The following is a 25,995-nucleotide window of genomic DNA, read 5'->3' as shown; positions in this document are numbered from 1 at the left end:
ATTTTGAAAAACGACACAAAAAATTCAAGCATGTTCGAATTTTTTTTTGGTCGTTTTTCTGAAGACATAAAACGACATTTTCCCCACACACTATCATTTTAAATGACGTTTTCAAAAACGTCATTTTTTTTCATCACAAAAAACGATCGTCTGTATGGGGCATTAGGCGTGAAGATTCGTTCTACCCTTAGGCGCGAAGATTCGTTTTACCCTTGGGCATGAAGGGGTTAAAATGTTTCTCTCTCATTTTGTTGGACAGACATTGTGAACAGGCTGTGTTGGTGGTAACCCTGAGTTAAAAGATTTATTAGCGAGAGGTAATCAGGAAACACTTTATAGTACAAAAAATAAAGAAACCAAAATGTAGCTGCAAATTTTTCTTAAAACCCACCGCTGGACTCCCGTATAACACATTCTTGTGACCAGTCCGTTTTAATTATCATTATTATTTTTTTCTTCAAACCAGCTACAAATTTCCAACATCATACATGTGCCCACCGCTGCGTTTTCCTTAAAGTGCCACCATACCCGTAATCCTTTTTTCCCTGTCAGTCTATGACACCTCTCCAATAAAGCACTGGAAATGTCGCCCGTTATAGCAGCTATTATGTATCGGCCCGCTGGACTTCTTATTTGTGCAATCCTGTTTTGTCGCAAACCCGAGGACCCATACTACGAAACAAAGTCAACGAGACAAAGCTGGAGTAGAGTCCAGAACTTGCAATCTGCTAGACATGTGCAATGCCCGGCCCAAGGCAAGAGAGACCACCGGCCATTGTTTGGGGGTTGGTTATCTTCTGAAGTGCTTCCCATCACACTTAGAATTACGGATGTGCCCTCTCATCTGCTCTTTATGACCAAAAATGTGGGAGTGTTGTGCGTCAACCCCTTTTTCCGTTCTCGAGTTTGCTATTAAAACCTCTTTGTGAAAGACACACGAGAACCCCTTTGCTCAAGCATGGTGGTAGACGGGGGGTGAAGGCTGGTTTGTCTGTAAGCTGCTGCACACAAAAACTCAGATTCATTCTCCTTGGATGTCCAGTCAAAAAAGGAGGCAGCAGCGACGGTTCAGATCTTGGTTGGCACGGCCTATGATGAAAGGAGGACAGTGCTCATATTGAGAGGTATCTCAGTCTCCACCCTGGTCACTCTTTTCTAGGGGGTGCTTTTTTTGAGGGGAGGGGATGGGGGGGGGGGACTGGGTGTAGGGGCAAGTGTAGGGCCTTCCCTTAGGAGCAGTTGGGTGTTTGGGATGAATGGAGACACAGACATCTCTGCCCCTACACAGGGACCCCTGCATGATGGGGTCCGGCCAGAGGCTTGGGGGGTCTGTACAATATGATACAGGCAGGGAGAGTGCAACAAAAATTCAGGTAGGAAGTTTGGGTTCCAAGCGGAGAGAAGCTTCATAAAGACCCTCTTCATCCAGCACTCCTGAAGAGTCCAAGAGATACTGTGTGACCTGCAAGAGACAAAAGCAATTTCAAATTGAGATGTGTAGAATAGTCGAAGGGTTCAGGGAACCCCCGTAGACCCTGAAACACCAACGCAAAAAGGTGGGCGGGGAGGACTATAGCGGTACTTGATAAAGTGGATACACTCAAACCAGAGCTATCATATAAACAAATTTAACAAAATTTATTGACATAATATACACAGAGAGAATTAAAACCATACATAGACAATTTCAAAAACAATACACATAACGTGACAGCAATCAGATCACCAAACGTGCGATCCCTGGAACAGGGAGAAGAAGGTTCAGGTGAAGATTTGGAGTCACCAGATGGAAAATCTCAAGTCTCTACTAGTTTCGCGATAAATATCGCTTCGTCAGGAGACAATCTAAGGGCACAGTGTCCCAGAGCCCCAGGAAGATCCAAAGCGACCACAGAGAGGTTACTCACACGGAAGCCAAGATAAAGATCTTGAAGGGCACCTGGTTACCCTACAGGTAAAGAATATTCTATGAATATTAGGATGATGGTACATTCCCAATCTATTTGTATTTTTCTAATGTTAGAGGTTAAATCTATTTTAACCACTTCCGGACCGCCGCATGTACATTTACGTCGGCAGAATGGCACGGACAGGCACATCCACGTGCTTCACTGTGGCGGCGTATCGATCGAGTGATCCCTTTTATAGGGAGACACAATCGATGACGTCAGACCTACAGCCACACCTCTCTACAGTTGTAAACACACACTAGGTGAAGCCTAACTCCTACAGCGCCCCCTGTGGTTACTCCCAAACTGCAACTGTCATTTTCACAATAAACAATGCAATTTAAATGCATTTTTTGCTGTGAAAATGACAATGGTCCCAAAAATGTGTCAAAATTGTCCGAAGTGTCCGCCATAATGTCGCAGTCACGAAAAAAATCGCTGATCGCCGCCATTAGTAGTAAAAAAAAAAATAATAATAATAAAACTATCCCCTATTTTGTAAACGCTATAAATTTTGCGCAAACCAATCGATAAACGCTTATTGCGATTTTTTTTACCAAAAATTGGTAGAAGAATACGTATCGGCCTAAACTGAGGGGAAAAAAATTATATATGTTTTTGGGGGATATTTATTATAGCAACAAGTAAAAAATATTGCATTTTTTTCAAAATTGTCGCTCTATTTTTGTTTATAGCGCAAAAAATAAAAACCGCAGAGGTGATCAAATACCACCAAAAGAAATCTCTATTTGTGGGGAAAAAAGGACGGCAATTTTGTTTGGGAGCCACGTCGCACGACCGCGCAATTGTCTGTTAAAGCGACGCAGTGCCGAATTGTAAAAACCCCTTGGGTCATTTAGCAGCATATTGGTCCGGTCCTTAAGTGGTTAAATTGAGATGTGTGTTGACATCCACAGCCTTCCTTTTGGGTGTTTTTCGGGCAGAGGGTCTCATCAATGCTGACGACGAAACTCACCTGCCTGACACACTGACCATTACACTGACCTGCCTGACCTACATACATACACGGACCTGCCTGACCTACATAAATACACAGACCTGCCTGACCTACATACATACACGGACCTGCCTGACTTACATACATACACGGACCTGCCTGACTTACATACATACATACACGGACCTGCCTGACCTACATAAATACACAGACCTGCCTGACCTACATACATACACGGACCTGCCTGACTTACATACATACACTGACCTGCCTGACCTACATATATACATGGACCTGCCTGACTTACATACATACACTGACCTGCCTGACCTACATATATACATGGACCTGCCTGACTTACATACATACACTGACCTGCCTGACCTACATACATACACGGACCTGCCTGACCTACATACACTGACCTACAATGACCTGCCTGACCTACATACACTGACATGACCTAGTACATACTCACTGACCTACCTCAGCTCAGCCGTGTGCGGTGTGCGGAGCTGGCGCGCCCAATGCCTATCATGATCATCATAGAGATGCAGCCAGAGGAGGAGCCGAGGAGGAGAGCCGCCAAACCGAGCGGGGATGTGGCAGCGCCTATGATGGACATCAATCGTCCCACGGTCCCGGCATTGGACCAGTGGGACGTCCATCATAGGCGCTACAGGCTCCAGAAGGCAGGACCTGCTATGTCACTCGGCGGCTCTCGGGACAAGAATGGTCCCTGCTCGGCAGCGCTTAAATACCGCACGCCTGAGACTCTGGGCTTTTCGGGGACCCATTCTGGGCTCCAGCCCCCCAATGAGGCCCCTGTCGAGGAGTCATGCCTGTGATTGTCAGGGCCTTGCAATGTTTCATGGGATTTGTAGTTTCACCACAGCTGGAGGGCCGAGGTTGCCTACCCCTGCTCTATAGCAATGGCCTCCAAATTTTCTAAACAAAGGGCCAGTTTATGGTCCTTCAGACCTTGCGGGGGCCAGACTGTGACCAGTGAGAATAGAAAAGGCCCCACGTCAGTGGGAGTAAACAATGCCTCAGGCTTGGTGGTCAGTGGAAAAAAAAATGACACAGTATCTGTGGTCAGTAGGAGGAATAGTGCCCGATCATTGGTATTGTTGGTACTGGTTGAAAGAACAGCGCTCCATCGTCAGCGGGAGGACTAGCACCCCATTGTTGGTGCAAGTGGAACGAATAGTGCTCCACCATTGGTGTCAGTAGAAAGAATAGTGCCCCAGTGTTTGTGTCAGTGGAAGGTATTATGCCCCACTGTTGGTATCACTGGAAGGAATTGTGCCTTGTATCAATTGGAAGAACAGTGCCCTAAGGGCTGGATAAAGGCAAGCAAAGGGCCTCAGTTTGAAGGCCACTGCTCTATAGTAACTCTTCTTCTTCTTCTTTTTCATTGCAGGTAATTAATGGATTCCAAGCAGAAGGAACGTGCCACCATTGAGTTCTTGGGTTCTAGAGAGGACACCATTGACAAGAATCACCAATGACAAGACGTTCCTTTTATCAATGGTGTCACCTCCGTAATCTTTCTGTAGCCTTCTGTGGATGTCAGCCTCCACCCCTCCTTCATCAAGAACTCAATGGTGGAACTTTCCTTCTGCTTGGAATCCATTATTTACTGCAATGAAAAAGAAGAAGAGGAGTTACCATAGAGCCGTGGTCTCCAAACTGTGGCCTGGGGCCTTTTTGTTCCCTTATATGATGAAAAATAAAAAAAGTTAAAGCAGAGTTCCACCGGAGTTCCACTCATCTGCTTCCCCCCCCCCTCTGGTGCCACAATTGGCACCTTTCGGGGGGGGGGGGGGGACAGCATACCTGACAGGTATCTTTCCCCCCTTTCGGGAGTCCGGGCCGCGACCCGTGATGTCACCGTGGGGCTCCCTCCTCCTCCTGGCAGGGGGAGAGAGGAGCTGGGCCTCGCGCATGCGCAGTAGGGTTCCCGGGCGTGAAGCCGAAAGGCTACACTGCTGGGTTTCCTTACTTCCCTTACTGATGGAAACATCGCTGGACTTCAGGACAGGTAAGTGTCTTATTATTAACTGGTTGCCGACCAGCCGCCGTCGTTTTACGGCGGCAGGTCGGCTCCCCTGCGCGAGAGCCCGTAGCTATACGTTGGCTCTCGCGCAGCTCCCGGTCCTGTCAGGGAGAAAAATGCTGATCTTCTGTTCATACAATGTATGAACAGAAGATCAGTGATTTCCCCTAGTGAGGCCACCCCCCCTACAGTTAGAACAAAACCAGGGAACATACTTAACCCCTTCCCCGCCCCCTAGTGTTAACCCCTTCACTGCCAGTGGCATTTTTATAGTAATCCAATGCATTTTTATAGCACTGATCGCTATAAAAATGCCAATGGTCCCAAAAATGTGTCAAAAGTGTCAGAAGTGTCCGCCATAATGTCGCAGTACCGAAAAAAAATCGCTGATTGCCGCCATTACTAGTTAAAAAAATATTAAAAAAAAAAATGCCATAAAACTATCCCCTATTTTGTAAACGCTATAACTTTTGCGCAAACCAATCAATAAACGCTTACTGCGATTTTTTTTTACGAAAAATATGTAGAAGAATACGTATCGGCCTAAACTGAGGAAAAAAATTTTTTTTTTATATATTTTTGGGGGATATTTATTATAGCAAAAAGTAAAAAATATTCATTTTTTTCAAAATTGTCGCTCTATTTTTGTTTATAGCGCAAAAAATAAAAACCGCAGAGGTGATCAAATACCACCAAAAGAAAGCTCTATTTGTGGGAAAAAAAGGACGCCAATTTTGTTTGGGAGCCACGTCGCACGACCGCGCAATTGTCTGTTAAAGCGACGCAGTGCCGAATAGCAAAAAGTGCTCTGGTCTTTGACCAGCAATATGGTCCGGGGGGTAAGTGGTTAAGCTGCTTATGTGTAGCTGGTGGCTTTTAATTTTTTTGCTTGGGGCAGAATACCCAAGCACATAAGATCTCCCCCTCCCAAAAAGAATTTGAGGCCTCCCCCACATATACGCACACACGAACGTAAACGCAAGCATCAAGGCGCCTGCGCATGAAAACTTTAATTGCGATACCTCCTCTGTAACACTAAACTGATACCTATAGGGGGGGCTTTTAAAGTGTCGCCTATGGAAAATATAGGGTGCTAAAGTTTATTGTCATTTTACGGCAGCGCGCAAATTCAAGGTTTGACATGTTGGGTATCTATTTACTCTGTGTAACCTTATCTTTTATATTTTACTAAAAAATATTTGTTATTTCTGTTTGCCCTAAAATTAACTTTACTTAATTTTTTACTGAAATTTCGCATTTCCTAGAACCTTGCGGTAATATTGTGTAAAATAAAAAAATTTAAGTTACCACTATTTTATTCTCTAGGGCAGGAATCTCAAACTGGCGGCCCTCCAGCTGTTGCGAAAACTACAAGTCCCATGAGGCATTGCAAGGCTGACAGTTACAAGCCTGACTTCCACAGGCAGAGGCATGATGGGACTTGTAGTTTTCGCAACAGCTGGAAGGCCGCCAGTTTAACACCCCTGCCCTAGAGAATAAAATAGTGGTAACTATTTTTTTTATTTTACATGATATTACCGCAAGTGCCTAGGAAACGCAAAATTTTAGTAGGGTGTCTGTGTTCACAAAATCTATAGGGGCAGATCCACATACATACGCTGCGCCCGGCGCAGATGTCAAATACGCTACGCCGCTGTAACTTACTTTGAGTTGGTTTGAATCCTCAACGAATTTGCGCCGTAAGTTACGGCGGCCTAGTGTATCTCTCGCAGCGGAATTCAAATTGGGCGGGTAGGGGGCGTGTTTCATTTAAATGAAGCGCGTCTCCGCGCCGAACGAACTGCGCATGCGCCGTCCGTAAAAACTCCCAGGGTGCATTGCTCCAAATGACGTCGCAAGGACGTCATTGTTTTCAACGTGAACGTAAATGGCGTCCAGCCCCATTCACGGACGACTTAAGCAAACGACGTAACATTTTCAAAATTAGACGCGGGAACGACGGCCATACTTAACATTGAGTACGCCACCAGATAGCAGCTTTAACTATACGCCGGAAAAAGCCGAACGGAAACGACGTAAAAAAATGCGACGGCCGCTCGTACGTTCGTGGATTGTCGGAAATAGCTAATTTGCATACTCAACGCGGATTACGACGGGAACGCCACCTAGCGGAAGCCGAAAAATTGCATCTAAGATCCAACGGCGTACGAAGACGTACGCCTGTCGGATCTAACACAGATGCCGTCGTATCTTGTTTTGTGGATACCAAAACAAAGATACAACGCGCCAAATTTGAAATTACGCGGCGTATCAAGAGATACGCCGGCGTAATTTCTTTGAGGATCTGCCCCACAATGTTTTTTTTTTTTTTGTCATCTTTTGGGCTAAAATTATTTAACCAACTCCATACCGGGCCTATTCTGGCACTTCTCTCCTACATGTACAAATCATCATTCTTTTGCTAGAAAATTACTCAGAACCCCCAAACATTATGGGGCAGATCCACAAAAGGATTACGCCGGCGTAATTTTAAATTTCCTGCGTCGTATCTTTGTTTTGTATCCACAAAACAAGATACAACGGCATCTGTGTCTTAGTACGCCGTCGAATCTTAGATGCAATATTTCGGCGGCCGCTAGGTGGCGTTTCCGTCAATTTCCGCGTTGAGTATGTAAATTAGCTATTTACTGCGATCCACGAACGTACGTCCGGCCAGCGCATTTTTTTACGTTGTTTTCGTTCGGCTTTTTCCGGCGTATAGTTAAAGCTGCTATTATGAGGCGTACTCAATGTTAAGTATGGCCGTCGTTCCCGCGTACAATTTTGAAATTTTTACGTCGTTTGCGTAAGTCGATCGCGAATAGGGATTTGCGTAGAATGATGTCACCGTCGAAAGCATTGGCTTTTTCCGGGTTAATTTCGAGCATGCGCACTGGGATACCCCCACGGACGGCGCATGCGCAGTTAAAAAAAAACGTTGTTTACGTCGGGTCACGACGTATTAGCATAAAACACGCCCCCATTACATCCATTTGAATTCCACGCCCTTACGCCGCAACAGATACACTACGCCGCCGTAACTTACGGCGCAAATTCTTTGTGCATTTGAAAAAAAAAATACGTTGCGGCGGCGTAGTGTATCTTAGATACGCTGTGCCCAGCGTATTAATGCGCCCAGGTACGTGGATCTACCCCTATATATGCTTTTTTAGCAGACACCCTAGGGAATACAATGGCGGTCATTGCAACTTTTTATCTTGCACGGTATTTGCGCAATCATTTTTCAAACGCCTTTTTTTTGTAAAAAAAAATGGTTTCATGGATTAAAAAATAACAAAACCGTAAAGTTAGCCCAATTTTTTGGTAAAATATGAAAGATGATGTTACACCGAGTAAATAGATACCTAACATGTCACGCTTTAAAATTGCGCACACTCATGGAATGGCGCCAAACTTCGTTACTTAAAAATCTCCATAGGCGACGCTTTAAAATGTTTACAGGTTACCAGTTTAGAGTCACAGAGGAGGTCTAGTGCTAGAATTGTTGCTGGCGCTCTAACGCACGCGGCAACACCTCACATGTGTGGTTTGAACGGCGTTTACATACGTGGGCGGGACTTACGTGTGCGTACGCTTCTGAGCGCGAGCTACCGGGGACAGGGGCATTTAAATTTTTTTTATTTCACTTATTTATTTATTTTTTACACTTTTTTTTTTTCGATCGCTTTTATTCCTATTACAAGGAATGTAAACATCCCTTGTAATAGAAATAGTGTGTGACAGGTCCTCTTTATGGAGAGATGCGGGGGGGTCAATAAGACCCCACATCTCTCCTCCAGGCTGGAAAGAATGATATTGTGAAAAAAAATTCACCTATCTCATTCTTACTAGCCGCAATTGCGGTTTGTTTACTTACGGGTACCCGGGCGTGACGTCATCACATCGCGCCCGGGCCTCCGACGGTCATAGAGATGACTGGTGACCATCTGGTCACCAGTCATCTCTATGCTGCACATCCGGCGGACGACGATCATCTCTCCGGGCCCCCGATGGGACGGGAGAGCCCGCAGAAGCACCGGATGGCGGCAGGAGGGGGGGGGGAATGTCCCCTCCCGCCGCCTGTAAGAACGATCAAGCGCCGGAACCGCCGCTATGATCGTTCTTACGGTGCGCAGGATCGCCGCCGGAAGAAAATGATATCTGAATGATGCCTCCAGGTGCACCCATCATTCAGATATCCCCGCACAAAGTACAGGACGTCATATGACGTCCACCCGGGATAACAGATCCCCTTTTTGGACGTCATATGGCGGCATGCGGGTTTAAAGTGGTTAAGCAAAGAATAAACAGCCCTGGCAGCGAAAAGGCTAAAGTAAAAAATGTTTCGCTTTAAAACATTTAAATTAAAAATAAATCACCTGCTCTGTGCAAAGGTATAGCACAGAGCAGTCCTTCACCTCCTCTTCTGGGGTCCCCCCGCTGGCACTCTCCGCTCCTTCTCTCCTGCGTGTGCCCCCACCCCCACCCCCCATAGCAAGCCATACTTATTAGTACTGAAATCAAATGATGTCTTACCTTGGGCTGGTGCTCTATCTTGTAGGCGGTCTGCTGAAACTGTCGAATCTCTCGAATTATATGTGAAATCTAAAAAAAATAAAAGGTAAGCCGAGTCATAGTATTGGGTTACAATCTGCGCAGAAATACTGAAAGATTTTTGGGAAACTTTAAACGCAATATTTAACTTTGACATGTGTTATTAAAACCATGCATATATCCGTGCATCCAGGTGAATTACACCGCCATTTTTTCAGGGCTTTCTTTTGGTGGTAAATGGTGCCAGCGGAAAATATTTTGCATCAAGTTTTCATTAACGCATTAAAAAAAAAGAAAAACACTGGCCCAGATTCAGTAAGAATCTGCGCCTTTCTTACGCAGGCACAGGGCAGCGTTTTTGCCCTGCGCCCGCGCAAATTTTCTGCGCTGCCCGCGATTCACGGAGCAGAAGCTCCGTAAATTGCGGGGGCGCTGTGTTAACTTGCCCGGCGTAAGGGCGCCTAATGTAAATGATCCCTCCGGGAGGCGGGGATCATTTAAATTAGGCGCGCTCCCGCGCCGAGCGTAGAGCGCATGCTCCGTCGGGAAACTTTCACGACGTGCATTGCGGCAAATGACGTCGCAAGGACGTCATTTGCTTCAAAGTGAACTCGAATGGCGACCAGCGCCATTCACGATCCACTTACGCAAACGACGTAAAATTTGAACGTCGCGACGCGGGAACGTGGCCATCCTATAGCATTGGCTGCGCCTGCTATTAGGATGTGTAACGTTACGCGAAACCCGACGTACGCAAATTACGTAATTTGCGTACGCAGGGCCCGCGCAAGTTTGTGAATCGGTGTTAGTATGCAATTTGCATACTATAGACAGATCACAATGGGAGCGCCCCCTAGCGGTTTTCGCTAGAATGCAGCCTAAAATCTGCGTGGCATAAGAGCCTTATGCCGCGCAGATTTTAGGCTGCAGTCGGCGTAGCGATGTTCCTGAATCAGGAGCATTCGCTACGCCGGAGCAAGTAAGCAATTGCGCCGTGTAACCTATGGTTACACGGGCGCAATTGCTTCTTGAATCTGGCCCACTGTTATGTGTTTGTATTTCTCACCATTCTCATCTTTGAAAAGTTGACCAGTCCATCCTCTGTGTAGTTGGGGGTACCTTCTTCTATGCATGCCAGGTCGGTCAGGTACATGCCCAGATAAGGAACACAGGGAGGGTCACAGCTGGAGACATAAAAGAACATAAAAGGTTAGGAAGTAGGGAGAAGGAGGCGTCCATGGCAGACATTATGGCCCGGATTCACGTAGAGCCGCGTAAAATTGTGCGGGCGTAACATATCTGATTTACGTTACGCCGCCGCAACTTAGACGGGCAAGTGCTGTATTCTCAAAGCACTTGCTCCGTAAGTTGAGGCGGCGTAGCGTAAATCGGCCGGCGTAAGCCCGCCTAATTCAAATTTGGATCAGGGGGGCGTGTTTTATGTAAAACTACTGTGACCCGACGTGATTGACGTTTTTCCCGAACGACGCATGCGCCGTCCGTGGAATTTCCCAGTGTGCATTGCTCCAAAGTACGCCGCAAGGACGTCATTGGTTTCGACGTGAACGTAAATGACGTCCAGCCCCATTCACGGACGACTTACGCAAACGACGTAACTTTTTCAAATTTGGACGCGGGAACGACGGCCATACTTAACATTGGCTGCGCCTCATATAGCAGGGGCAACTTTACGCCGGGAAAAGCCTAACGTAAACGTCGTAACTTTACTGCGTCGGCCGCGCGTACGTTCGGGAATTCGAGTATCTAGCTAATTTGCATACTCGACGGAAGCGCCACCTAGCGGTCAGAAAAATAAAATGCAGTTAAGGTCCGATGGCGGCGCCTGTCGGATCTAATGGATATCTATGCGTAACTGATTCTAAGAATCAGTCGCATAGATACGACGGGCCAGATTAGGACTTACGACGGCGTACATGGCGCTGCGCCGCCGTAAGTCCTTTGAGAATCTGGGCCCGTAACTTTACTGCGTCGGCCGCGCGTACGTTCGGGAATTCGCGTATCTAGCTAATTTGCATACTCGACGCGGAATTTGACGGAGGCGCCACCTAGCGGTCAAAAAAAAAAAAAAAATGCAGTTAAGATCTGACGGCGTAAGAGACTTACGCCTGTAGGATCTAATGGATATCTATGCGTAACTGAGTCTAAGAATCAGTCGCATAGATACGACGGCCCAGATTAGGACTTACGACGGCGTACATGGCGCTGCGCCGTCGTAAGCCCTTTGAGAATCTGGGCCTATGTATATAAAAAATTTAAATAAAAAGATGATCAGTGTTGGCAAACTGAGGAAGACCTCATCCACAAATTTTTGGACGTGTCCCAATATTTCGGCTGTCTGGCAGGATGTGGTGGATTATGTCAGGTCTTTAACCGCTTGCCGACCATCTCACAAAACATTTACGTCGGCAGAATGGCATGGCTGCGCAAAGCAACATATATATACGTTGCTTTGAATTTCGCGCCGCAAGCTCCGTGACCGAGCCCGTGGGACCCGCAGACTTGATGTCCCACGATCGTGTCACGGAGCAACAGAACGGGGGGGAAGCCTATGTAAACAAGGCAGTGTCCTGCCTAGTGACAGGACACTGATCTACTGATCCCTGTCATCGGGAGCGGTGATCAGTGTCGTGTCAGTTGTAGCCCAGCCCCACACACAGTTAGAATCACTCCCTAGAACACACTTAACCCCTTCCTCACCCCCTAGTGGTTAACCCCTTCCCTGCCAGTGTCATTTACACAGTAATCAGTGAATTTTTTTAGCACTGATCGCTGTATAAATGACAATGGTCCCAAAACAGCGTCAAAAGTGTCCGCCATAATGTCGCAGTCACGATAAAAATCGCTGATCGCCGCCATTACTAGTAAAAAAAGAGAATATTAATAAAAATGCCATAAAGTTATCCCCTATTTTGTAGACGCTATAACTTTTGCGCAAACCAATAAATAAACGCGTATTGCGATTTTTTTAGCAAAAATATGTAGAAGAATACGTATCGGCCTAAACTGAGGAAAAAAAACTATTTTTTTATATATTTGGAGGGGGGGGGGGGGATATTTATTATAGCAAAAAGTAAAAAATATTGCTTTTTTTTTATTTTTAACTGTCGCTCTATTTTTGTTTATAGCGCTAAAAATAAATACCGCAGAGGTGATCAAATACCACCAAAAGAAAGCTCTATTTGTGGGGGAAAAAAAGGACGCCAATTTTGTTTGGAAGCCACGTCTCATGACCGCGCAATTGTCAGTTAAAGCGACACAGTGCCGAATCGCAAAAAGTGGCCCTGGTCATTTGGCAGCCAAATCCTCCGGGGCCGAAGTGGTTAAGGAAAAAATTTCTCCCCATGGACGTCATTTTCCTTAGGCGATTTACGTGCATACTGCCCGCTGTGCCTCCTGGGATATGCACGTTGCATGTCCCAAGAGGCATAGCCTTTCATTCAGGAAAGAAGGAGGGGGCAGGCCTGTCGGCACGTCATCGATAGGCCCGCCCATCGAACCAGGAAGAGCCAGTGATCTGACGATCTGGTTCCGGCTAACGATCTGGTTCCTGCTGCCAATCCGGTGCTTCTCCAGGCTCTCCCGTGCCATCGGGGGCCCGGAGAGCGAATCGGTCGGCGCTGCCTGGAAAGCATAGAGATGACTGGTGACCAGATGGTCACCAGTCACCTCTATGAACGTCGGAGGCCCGGGCGCGACGTTATGACGTCACGCCCGGTACCCGGAAGTAAACAAAGCCGCAATCGCGGCTGTCGGCATGTGATCGGTGATTTTTTTCACCGATTTCATGCTTGTAAAGCCTGGAGGAGAGATGTGGGGGGAGGGGAAGGTCTTATTGACCCCCCCGCATCTCTCCATAAAGAGGACCTGTCACACACCATTCCTATTACAAGGGAAGCTAACATTCCTTGTAATAGTAATAAAAGTGATCAAAAAAAAAAAAATGTAAAAAAAAGTGTAAAAATTAAAAAAAATAAGTAAAATAAAAATAAAAAAATTTTTTTTCAAAACGCCCTCTGTCCCCGTTATCTCGCGCGCAGAAGCGAACACGCATGCAAGTCCCGCCCACATACGTAAACGCCGTTCAAACCCCACATGTGTAAACGCTGTTCAAACCCCACATGTGAGGTATCGTCGCGTGCGTTAGACCTCCTCTGTAACTCTAAAATAGTAACCTGTAAAAAATGTTAAAGCGTCGCCTATGGAGATTTTTAAGTACCGAAGTTTGGCGCCATTCCATGAGTGCGCGCAATTTTAAAGCGTGACATGTTAGGTATCTATTTACTCGGCGTAACATCGTCTTTCACATTATACAAAAAAATTGGGCTAACTTAACTGTTTTGTTATTTTTTTGATTCACGAAACCGTTCTTTTCCCCCCAAAAAAAGGCGTTTGAAAAATGATTGCGCAAATACCGTGCGAGAAAAAAAAGGTGCAATGACCGCCATTTTATTCCCTAGGGTGTCTGCTAAAAAAAAAATATATAATGTTTGGGGGGGTTCTGATTAATTTTCTAGCAAAAAAAGTTGTGATTTTTACATGAAGGAGAGAAAATAGGCCCGGTGGACAAGTGGTTAAAAAAAAGTAAATAAAAATCGATCAGCCAATACAGAGACATACATTTGTATACAATTGTCATTGGTGCTGAAAACTTACTTCTTCAGGGCCTCTCTCAGGTTTTTAAATCTCCCCTCTGAAGACACCAACTTCTGTAGCCGGTCAATTAAGGCCTTCGTCTGAGAAGAAGTAAAGCGTTATTACCAAAAAGCTAAATAGGGAAAAATATCTGAAAGTGTAAGCTGGCAACATAGAGGAGTGAGGCGTCAATGGTTGGACCGCTGGGGTCAGTCGTTGGTTGCTAGGACGTTGTTGGCTGCACTGTCGATGGCATCTTAGCAACCAACTGATGCTGTGCTACTGGGACATATCTCCCATAACTTTAGGAAAATATAGCAATGGTTGTGACAGATTTGAAAATAATTTTAATCACATATAAATAAACCAGCAGTATTTGGGACTAACTATGAGTTGGCATACATAGAGACCCCAGGGCTTGTATCATGTCCGCAGTCTCTGACTATCTCCTGTATCATGTCCGCAGTCTCTGGCCATCTCTTGTATCATGTCCGCAGTCTCTGACTGTCTCTTGTATCATGTCTGCAGTCTCTGACCATCTCTTGTATCATGTCTGCAGTCTCTGACCATCTCTTGTATCATGTCTGCAGTCTCTGCCCATCTCTTGTATGACGTTTGCAGTCTCTGACCATCTCTTGTTTTTATTCTGCAGTTTCCGACCATCACTTGTATCATGTCCGCAGTCTCTGCCCATCTCTTGTATCATGTCCGCAGTCTCTGCCCATCTCTTGTATCATGTCTGCAGTCTCCGACCATCTGTTGCATCATTTCTACAGTCTCCGACCATTTCTTGTATGACGTCTGCAGTCTCTGCACATCTCTTGTATTATGTCTGCAGTCTCTGCCCATCTCTTGTATCATGTCCACAGTCTCTGGTCATCTCTTGTATCATGTCTGCAGTCTCTGATTATCTCTTGTATAATTTCTGCAGTCTTTGGCCATCTCTTGGTCAGAGACCGAGGACATGATACAAGAGATTGCCAGAGACTGCGGACATGATACAAGAGATGGCCAGAGACTGCAGACATGATACAAGAGATGGCCAGAGACTGCGGACATGATACAAGAGATGGCCAGAGACTGCAGACATGATACAAGAGATGGCCAGAGACTGCAGACATGATACAAGAGATGGCCAGAGACTGCGGACATGATAAAAGAGATGGCCAGAGACTGCAGACATGATACAAGAGATGGTCGGAGACTGGAGAAATGATACAAGAGATGGTCGGAGACTACAGAAATTATACAATTGATGGTCAGAGACTAAGGACATGATACAATTGTATAATTTCTGCAGTCTCCGACTATCTCTTGTATTATTTCTGCAGTCTCTGACTATCTCTTAATCAGGTCTGCAGTCTCTGCCCATCTCTTGTATCATGTCCATAGAGACTGCGGACATGATACAAGAGATGGCCAGAGACTGCAGAAATGATACAAGAGATGGTCGGAGACTGCAGAAATGATACAAGAGATGGTCGGAGACTGCAGAAATGATACAAGAGATGGTCGGAGACTGAGGACATGATACAATTGTATCATTTCTGTAGTCTCTGGCCATCTCTTGTATCATGTGTGCAGTTTTTGGCCATCTCTTGTATCATAGCCCGTAGACTTTGACTATATCATAGTGGTGTGCCTGTGGTCTCTGACATTGAATATTTACTAAAAACGTATGTGCGGCTCTTTGGAGATGTTGAGGCCCCGAGATCATAAAAGTTGATAAACTCGGGTGAAGAATATTTGCCCATGGACTCTCTGACATACTAACAGTACCATAGCACATTACAGTAAAATGAAAAAAAAAATCTGCAATCAGAGTGTGACGATGTAACCCTGACCTCGGCATACAAAGAGGAAATAAAGGCCAACAATGCATCACAATGCATCACAATGTATCACAATGCATCACAATGTATCACAAAGTATCACAATGTATCACAAAGTATCACAATGTATCACAATGCATCACAATGTATCACAATGTTCTCCGGTGTTCCGGTTCCTCCTACCTGTTTGGAAACTTTAATCCAAGTCCTCTTGAGGCGAAATATTGCGCTGCGATTCAGTGATGATGTAATCTCCAGAACGGCGTTATAATTGTGTAGACAGCGACAAATATCAGCCACTGCCACCCACTTCTCGATGGTACACGCCCGCACCGCCGGATCTTCATTCCGCAGGATCTCCGTGGCGATCAGGTTACTCATCTGATGCACAGAAATACTGAGATATCAACACACAGCACAGTCCCGGCTTTTATAAAGGGATTGCACTCTGTATAAAGGGATTGCACTCTGTATAAAGGGATTGCACTCAGTATAAAGGGACTGCGCTCTGTATAACGTGATTGCACTCTGTATAAAGGGATTGCACTCTGTATAACGTGATTGCACTCTGTATAACGTGATTGCACTCTGTATAAAGGGATTGCACTCTGTATAAAGGGATTGCACTCTGTATAACGGGATTGCACTCTGTATAACGGGATTGCACTCTGTATAACGTGATTGCACTCTGTATAACGTGATTGCACTCTGTATAAAGGGATTGCACTCTGTATAAAGGGATTGCACTCTGTATAACGTGATTGCACTCTGTATAACGTGATTGCACTCTGTATAACGTGATTGCACTCTGTATAACGTGATTGCACTCTGTATAAAGGGATTGCACTCTGTATAAAGGGATTGCACTCTGTATAAAGGGATTGCACTCTGTATAAAGGGATTGCACTCTGTATAAAGTGATTGCACTCTGTATAACGTGATTGCACTCTGTATAAAGTAGTTGCACTCTGTATAATGTGATTGCACTCTGTATAACGTGATTGCACTCTGTATAAAGGGATTGCACTCTGTATAAAGGGATTGCACTCCGTATAACGTGATTGCACTCTGTATAAAGGGATTGCACTCTGTATAAAGGGATTGCACTCTGTATAAAGGGATTGCACTCTGTATAAAGGGATTGCACTCTGTATAAAGGGATTGCACTCTGTATAAAGGGATTGCACTCTGTATAAAGGGATTGCACTCTGTATAAAGGGATTGCACTCTGTATAACGTGATTGCACTCTGTATAAAGTGATTGCACTCTGTATAACGTGATTGCACTCTGTATAAAGTAGTTGCACTCTGTATAATGTGATTGCACTCTGTATAACGTGATTGCACTCTGTATAAAGGGATTGCACTCTGTATAAAGGGATTGCACTCCGTATAACGTGATTGCACTCTGTATAAAGGGATTGCACTCTGTATAAAGGGATTGCACTCTGTATAAAGGGATTGCACTCTGTATAAAGGGATTGCACTCTGTATAAAGGGATTGCACTCCGTATAAAGGGATTGCACTCTGTATAAAGGGATTGCACTCTGTATAAAGGGATTGCACTCTGTATAAAGGGATTGCACTCTGTATAAAGGGATTGCACTCTGTATAACGTGATTGCACTCTGTATAACGTGATTGCACTCTGTATAAAGGGATTGCACTCTGTATAAAGTGTATTGCACTCTGTATAAAGGGATTGCACTCTGTATAACGTGATTGCACTCTGTATAACGTGATTGCACTCCGTATAAAGGGATTGCACTCTGTATAAAGTGTATTGCACTCTGTATAAAGGGATTGCACTCTGTATAAAGGGATTGCACTCTGTATAAAGGGATTGCACTCTGTATAAAGGGATTGCACTCTGTATAAAGGGATTGCACTCTGTATAAAGGGATTGCACTCTGTATAAAGGGATTGCACTCTGTATAACGTGATTGCACTCTGTATAAAGTGATTGCACTCTGTATAAAGTGATTGCACTCTGTATAAAGTGATTGCACTCTGTATAAAGTAATTGCGCACTCTGTATAAAGGGATTGCACTCTGTATAAAGGGATTGCACTCTGTATAAAGTGATTGCACTCTGTATAAAGGGATTGCACTCTGTATAACGTTATTGCACTGTGTATAAAGTGATTGCACTCTGTATAACGTTATTGCACTCTGTTTAAAGTGATTGCACTCTGTATAAAGTGATTGCACTCTGTATAAAGTAATTGCACCACCGGAACTTCATTCCGCAGGATCTCCGTGGCGATCAGGTTACTCATCTGAAGCACAGAAATACTGAGATATCAACACACAGCACAGTCCCGGCTTTTATAAAGGGATTGAACTCTGTATAAACGGATTGCACTCTGTATAACGTGATTGCACTCTGTATAACGTGATTGCACTCTGTATAAAGTAATTGCACTCTGTATAAAGGGATTGCACTCTGTATAAAGGGATTGCACTCTGAATAACGTGATTGCACTCTGTATAAAGTAATTGCACTCTGTATAAAGTAATTGCACTCTGTATAAAGTAATTGCACTCTGTATAAAGGGATTGCACTCTGTATAAAGTAATTGCACTCTGTATAAAGGGATTGCACTCTGTATAAAGGGATTGCACTCTGTATAAAGTAATTGCACTCTGTATAAAGGGATTGCACTGGGGTAGATTCAAAAAGCAATTGCGTCTGCGTAACCATAGTTACGCAGCGCAATTGCTTACTTGTGCCGGCGTATCGAATGCTCCTGATTCAGGAACCTTGATACGCCGACGGCAGCCTAAGATATGCGCGGCATAAGGCTCCTTATGCCGTCATATCTTAGGCTGCATTCTTACGCAGGTCGCTAGGTGGCGTTCCCGTTGTGGTCAGCGTAGAGTATGCAAATTGCATACTAACGCCGATTCACAACCCTACGCGCGCCCTGCGTACGCAGTTTACGTCGTTTGCGTACGTCGGGTTTTGCTTAAGGCTGCCCCTGCTATTAGCAGGCGCAGCACATGCTAAGTATACCCGTCGTTCCCGCGTCGCAAAATTTGAAAATTACGTCGTTTGCATAAGTGAATCGTGAATGGCACTGGACGACATTCACGTTGAAGCAAATGACGTCCTTGCGACGTCATTTACCGCAATGCACGTCGGGAAAGTTTCCCGACGGAGCATGCGCACTACGCTCGGCGCGGGAACGCGCCTAATTTAAATGATCCACGCCCCCTACGGGATCATTTAAATTACGCGCCCTTACGCCGGGCATTTTTCCGGAGCGCACACGCAATTTACGGAGCTACTGCTCCGTGAATCAATCGTAGCGCAGGAAATTTACGGAGGCGCAGCGGCAAAACGGTGCGCTGCGCCTCTGTAAAAAATGGGAAAAGCTACCTGAATCTGGGCCACTCTGTATAAAGTGATTGCACTCTGAATAAAGGAATTGCACTCTGTATAATGTGATTGCACTCTGTATAAAGTAGTTGCACTCTGTATAACGTGATTGCACTCTGTATAAAGTGATTGCGCTCTGTATAAAGGGATTGCGCTCTGTATAAAGGGATTGCGCTCTGTATAAAGGGACTGCGCTCTGTATAAAGGGATTGCGCTCTGTATAAAGGGATTGCGCTCTGTATAAAGTGATTGCGCTCTGTATAAAGGGACTGCGCTCTGTATAAAGGGACTGCGCTCTGTATAAAGTGACTGCGCTCTGTATAAAGTGACTGCGCTCTGTATAAAGGGACTGCGCTCTGTATAAAGGGACTGCGCTCTGTATAAAGGGATTGCACTCTGTATAAAGGGATTGCACTCTGTATAAAGGGATTGCACTCTGTATAAAGGGATTGCGCTCTGTATAAAGGGATTGCACTCTGTATAAAGGGATTGCACTCTGTATAAAGGGATTGCACTCCGTATAAAGTGATTGAACTCTGTATAAAGGGATTGCGCTCTGTATAAAGTGATTGCACTCTGTATAAAGGGACTGCGCTCTGTATAAAGGGACTGCGCTCTGTATAAAGGGATTGCGCTCTGTATAAAGGGACTGCGCTCTGTATAAAGGGACTGCGCTCTGTATAAAGTGACTGCGCTCTGTATAAAGGGACTGCGCTCTGTATAAAGGGATTGCGCTCTGTATAAAGGGATTGCACTCTGTATAAAGGGACTGCTCTGTATAAAGGGATTGCGCTCTGTATAAAGGGATTGCACTCTGTATAAAGGGATTGCACTCTGTATAAAGGGATTGCACTCTGTATAAAGGGATTGCGCTCTGTAAAGTGATTGCACTCTGTATAAAGGGATTGCACTCTGTATAAAGGGATTGCACTCCGTATAAAGTGATTGAACTCTGTATAAAGGGATTGCGCTCTGTATAAAGTGATTGCACTCTGTATAAAGGGATTGCACTCTGTATAAAGGGATTGCACTCCGTATAAAGGGATTGCACTCCGTATAAAGGGATTGCACTCCGTATAACGGGATTGCACTCTGTATAAAGGGATTGCGCTCTGTATAAAGGGATTGCGCTCTGTATAAAGGGACTGCACTCTGTATAAAGGGATTGCACTCTGTATAAAGGGATTGCACTCTGTATAACGTGATTGCACTCTGTATAAGTCTTTATTGAGGCGCCAAGTAAAATATTATGAAAATGAGGATCTTTGACTTATCGGCTGGTTAGGAGAGCTGCGGCTGCGGCTCCTCCTTTGCGGCAAGTATCCGCTTTCCTCTCCCCACTTGACGCGTCTCCTGTTTTGATTGGCCGGTGATGGCGCAGCTTCCCAAGCAAACGCACTAGTTGCTAGGTAGCGGTCGGCTCAGGCTGCCCTTCCTCCTCTGCCAATCTTTGGTCGCACCACTGTGGCGCTCAATTTAAACATCACAAGCCCAAAGCTCTGGGTCTGTGATAACACCTAGTACCTGGCGCCCTACCCGACGTGCCTTGACGATCATTTGGATTCATCATTGCTGACCTCAGCTTTGCACCGGACTACTCACTACTTGCCCTGACTTCAGAGCTGTCTACTGGATTACACATGCCTGCTGCCTGTCCTGACCTCGGAACTGTCTACTTGATTAAACATGCCCGCTGCCTGTCCTGAGAACTGTCTACTGGATTATACATGCCTGCTGCCTGTCCTGACCTCAGAACGGTCTACTGGATTACACATGCCCGATGCCTATCCTGACCTCAGAACGGTCTACTGGATTACACATGTCCGCTGCCTGTTCTGACCTGACAACTGTCTACTGGATTATACATGCCTGCTGCCTGTCCTGAGAACTGTCTAGTGGATTATACATGCCTGCTGCCTATCCTGACCTGAGAACTGTCTACGGGATTATACATGCCTGCTGCCTGTCCTGATCTGAGAACTGTCTACTGGATTACACATGCCTGCTGCCTATCCTTACCTCGGAACTGTCTACTTGATTAAACATGTCCGCTGCCTGTCCTGACCTCAGAACTGTCTACTCTATTATACATGCCTGCTGCCTATCCTGACCTCAGAACTGTCTATTGGATTACACATGCCCGCTGCCTATCCTGACCTCAGAACTGTCTACTGGATTACAAATGCTTGCTGCCTGTCCTGATCTCAGAACTGTCTACTGGATAAAACATGCCTGCTGCCTGTCCTGATCTCAGAACTGTCTACTGGATAAAACATGCCTGCTGCCTGTCCTGACCTCAGAACTGTCTACTGGATTACACATGTACGCTGCCTATCCGGACCTCAGAACCATCTACTGGATACACATGCCTGCTGTCTGTCTTGACCTCTAAACTATCTACTGGATACACATGCCTGCTGCCTTTCCTGACCTCAGAACTGTCTACTGGATTACACATGCCTGCTGCCTGTCCTGACCTCAGAACTGTCTACTGGATTACACATGCCTGCTGCCTGTCCTGACCTCAGAACTGTCTACTGGATTACACATGCCTGCTGCCTGTCTTGACCTCAGAACAGTCTACTGGATTATACATGCCCGCTGCCTGTCTTGACCTCAGAACGGTCTACTGGATTACAGATGCCCGCTGCCTATCCTATTGGATTGTAAGCTCTTCTGAGCAGGGCCCTCTCAATCCTCTTGTATTTTATTGTATTATAACTGTATTGTCTCCCTTTTATATTGTAAAGCGGTACGTAAACTGTTGGCGCTATATAAATCCTGAACAAAAATAATAATAATAATATCCTGACCTCAGAACTGTCTACCGGATTATACATGCTTGCTGCCTATCTTGACCTCCGAATTGTCTACTGGACTATACAAGCCCGCTGCCTGTCCTGACCTCAGAACTGTCTACCGGATTACACATGTTCAATGCCTGTCCTCACCTCAGAACGGTCTACTGGATTACACATGCCTGCTGCCTATCCTGACCTCAGAACTGTCTACTGGATTACACATGCCCGCTGCCTATCCTGACCTCAGAACTGTCTACTGGATTACACATGCCCGCTGCCTATCCTGACCTCAGAACTGTCTACTGGATTACACATGCCTGTCCTCACCTCAGAACGGTCTACTGGATTACACATGCCCGCTGCCTGTCCTGACCTCAGAACGGTCTACTGCATTACACATGCCTGCTGCCTGTCCTGACCTCAGAACTGTCTACTGGATTACACATGACTGCTGCCTGTCCTGACCTCAGAACTGTCTACTAGATTACACATGCCTGCTGCCTGTCTTGACCTCAGAACAGTCTACTGGATTATACATGCCTGCTGCCTGTCTTGACCTCAGAACAGTCTACTGGATTATACATGCCCGCTGTCTATCCTATTGGATTGTAAGCTCTTCTGAGCAGGGCCCTCTCAATCCTCTTGTATTTTATTGTATTATAACTGTATTGTCTCCCTTTTATATTGTAAAGCGCTACGTAAACTGTTGGCGCTATATAAATCCTGAACAAAAATAATAATAATAATATCCTGACCTCAGAACTGTCTACCGGATTATACATGCTTGCTGCCTATCTTGACCTCCGAATTGTCTACTGGACTATACAAGCCCGCTGCCTGTCCTGACCTCAGAACTGTCTACCGGATTACACATGTTCAATGCCTGTCCTCACCTCAGAACGGTCTACTGGATTACACATGCCTGCTGCCTATCCTGACCTCAGAACTGTCTACTGGATTACACATGCCCGCTGCCTATCCTGACCTCAGAACTGTCTACTGGATTACACATGCCCGCTGCCTATCCTGACCTCAGAACTGTCTACTGGATTACACATGCCCGCTGCCTGTCCTCACCTCAGAACGGTCTACTGGATTACACATGTTCGCTGCCTGTCCTGACCTCAGAACTGTCTACTGGATTACACATGCCCGCTGCCTATCCTGACCTCAGAACTGTCTACTGGATTACACATGTTCGCTGCCTGTCCTGACCTCAGAACTGTCTACTGGATTACACATGCCCGCTGCCTGTCCTCACCTAAGAACGGTCTACTGGATTATACATGCCCGCTGCCTGTCCTGACCTGAGAACTGTCTACTGCATACACATGCCCGCTGCCTGTCCTTACCTCAGAACTGTCTACTGGATACACATGCCCGCTGCCTGTCCTGACCTCAGAACGGTCTACTGGATTACACATGCCCGCTGCCTGTCCTGACCTCAGAACTGTCTACTGGATTACACATGCCCGCTGCCTGCCTTGTTTCATCTCTGTGTATCACCTGAGGCCAATCACTTCACTGGGTATATGGAAAAGTTTACAACCAATCACCATCAAGAACTGAAGTCGCACTATGACGTTGATTCTGCTCCACCAATGACTTACATGGTTGAAGTGTTTGCTTGTGCTCATTATATACGGAGTTCTCTCATTTTTGTCAGTTTTCATCCACCCCTGACCGAAAAACTCCCTGTGGAAAAAACAATAAAAGATGGAGCGATAGTCACCCTTTCCAGGTATTCAGAGGAATGTCACCCTCCCACACAAATAGACTCCTCCCCCTCCCACACAAATAGACTCCTCCCCCCTTTACCGTAGGTGGTCTCCTTGTGCAGTAATAACACGGCCAGTGGATCCAGCGTTGTCCTCCTCTCTAATCCCAGTACGGCTCCTGGACCATACCGCCCCCTCCCTTCCCCAATGATGATCACATCTCATATGTCAAACCCTGAATCCCGCCCACCAAGCCTGGTCATGTGGGCCTCGCACCCAGTTTTACAGCCGGAACTCCAGGGTTTGTGGGGCACCCCTGAATTCTGCACTCTGTACATAATACACTCCTGAACCCTGCACTCTGTACGTAGAGCACTCCTGAACCCTGCACTCTGTACATAATACACTCCTGAACCCTGCACTCTGTACATAGAGCACTCCTGAATTCTGCACTCTGTACGTAGTGCATTTCTGAACCCTGCACTCTGTACCTAGAGCACTCCTGAACCCTGCACTCTGTACGTAGAGCACTCCTGAACTCTGCACTCTGTACGTAGTGCACTCCTGAATTCTGCACTCTGTACGTAGTGCATTTCTGAACCCTGCACTCTGTACGTATCGCATGCCGGGACCCTGCACGCAGTATGTAGCGCACTCCTGATCCCTGCACTCTGTACGTAGCGCACTCCTGAACTCTGAGTGATGTACGTAGAGCACTCCTGAACTCTGCATGTAGTACACTCCTGAACCCTGCACGCTGTACATAGCGCACTCCTGAACCCTGCATGCTGTATGTAACACACTCCAGAACCTTGCACGCTGTATGTAGCGCACTCCCAAACCCTGCACTCTGCACGTAGCGCACTCCCGAACCCTGCACTCTGCACATAGCACACTCCCAAACGCTGCACTCTGCACGTAGCTCACACCCAAACCCTGCACTCTGCACATAGCTCACACCCAAACCATGCACTCTGCACGTAGCTCACACCCAAACCCTGCACTCTGAATGTAGCGCACTCCCGAACCCTGCACTCTGTACGTAGCGCACTCCTGAACTCTGCGCGATGTACGTAGAGCACTCCTGAACTCTGCATGTAGTACACTCCTGAACCCTGCACGCTGTACATAGCGCACTCCTGAACCTTGCACGCTGTATGTAGCGCACTCCCAAACCCTGCACTCTGCACGTAGCGCACTCCCGAACCCTGCACTCTGCACATAGCACACTCCCAAACGCTGCACTCTGCACGTAGCTCACACCCAAACCCTGCACTCTGCACGTAGCTCACACCCAAACCCTGCACTCTGCACGTAGCTCACACCCAAACCCTGCACTCTGCACGTAGCTCACACCCAAACCCTGCACTCTGAATGTAGCGCACTCCCAAACCCTGCACTCTGAATGTAGTGCACTCCCGAAGACTGCACCCGGCACATAGCGCACTCCCGAACCCTGCGCGCTGTACGTAGCGCGCCCCAGATACAACTGGCCCTTTGAGGGCAACCTTACTGCTGATGTGGCACCGCAACGAAATTGAGATCGACACCCCTGGTCTACACACTGTTCTGCAAACAGAAGATAGTATGGCCTACTATCATATCAACATCATATATCCCAAGAGTCATTACCATCCTCTATTCATAGAACAATGCACTCTGTCTGCACATGTGCAAAATCTGTTTACTCCCCCCCATTCATAGAACGCCTCGTAGGATATAGGACGTCCACATCCCACGAGGCAGCAGGAGGCGAGTGAAATGTCATTCTCGTCTAGGTGATCATAGCAGCGGGGGTCAGAGCCCAAAAAAAGGGTTAAATTTATACAGGGCCGCCATCAGGAATTATGGGGCCCCTTACACAGCTTCAGGCATGTCCCCCCTGGAGCAGAGAACCAGGGGGGGGGGGGGGGTGCTGCCGCCTGAAATTGAGAAGCGGGGGGCTGCCGCGAATTGAGAAGCAGGGGGGGGGGCCTTTACAAAAAAAAGAAGAAATAAAGAAAAATATATATATAAAAAAGGGGGGTAGCCATCCCTAGGGACCTCTGGGCCCTTTAATAAAAATAAATAAAAAATATATATAAAAAAT

At 46.2% G+C, this 25,995-nt stretch overlaps 1 protein-coding gene across 2 annotated transcripts in view; it reads right to left on the bottom strand.

Annotated features, from left to right (window-relative positions):
• Positions 1 to 278: 278 nt before the first annotated feature.
• Positions 279 to 25,995, bottom strand: part of RASGRF1 (Ras protein specific guanine nucleotide releasing factor 1) — a 155,624-nt gene continuing 129,907 nt past the window's right edge. For both annotated transcript variants that reach the window (XM_040342192.1, XM_040342193.1), the window contains 6 exons: positions 23,799 to 23,883; positions 16,189 to 16,386; positions 14,195 to 14,274; positions 10,587 to 10,704; positions 9,503 to 9,571; positions 279 to 1,462 (listed from right to left, as the gene is read on the bottom strand). In XM_040342192.1, the coding sequence (XP_040198126.1) occupies positions 1,370 to 1,462; positions 9,503 to 9,571; positions 10,587 to 10,704; positions 14,195 to 14,274; positions 16,189 to 16,386; positions 23,799 to 23,883 (643 nt within the window). In that variant the 3' untranslated portion in view covers positions 279 to 1,369. The remainder of the gene's footprint in view (positions 1,463 to 9,502; positions 9,572 to 10,586; positions 10,705 to 14,194; positions 14,275 to 16,188; positions 16,387 to 23,798; positions 23,884 to 25,995) is intronic.

Source organism: Rana temporaria, chromosome 3, assembly GCF_905171775.1.
Source record: "Rana temporaria chromosome 3, aRanTem1.1, whole genome shotgun sequence".
NCBI classification, from domain to species: Eukaryota; Metazoa; Chordata; class Amphibia; order Anura; family Ranidae; genus Rana; species Rana temporaria.
The sequence above is the reverse complement of the archived record's forward strand: the minus strand, read 5'-3'. Positions and strand labels throughout refer to the sequence as shown.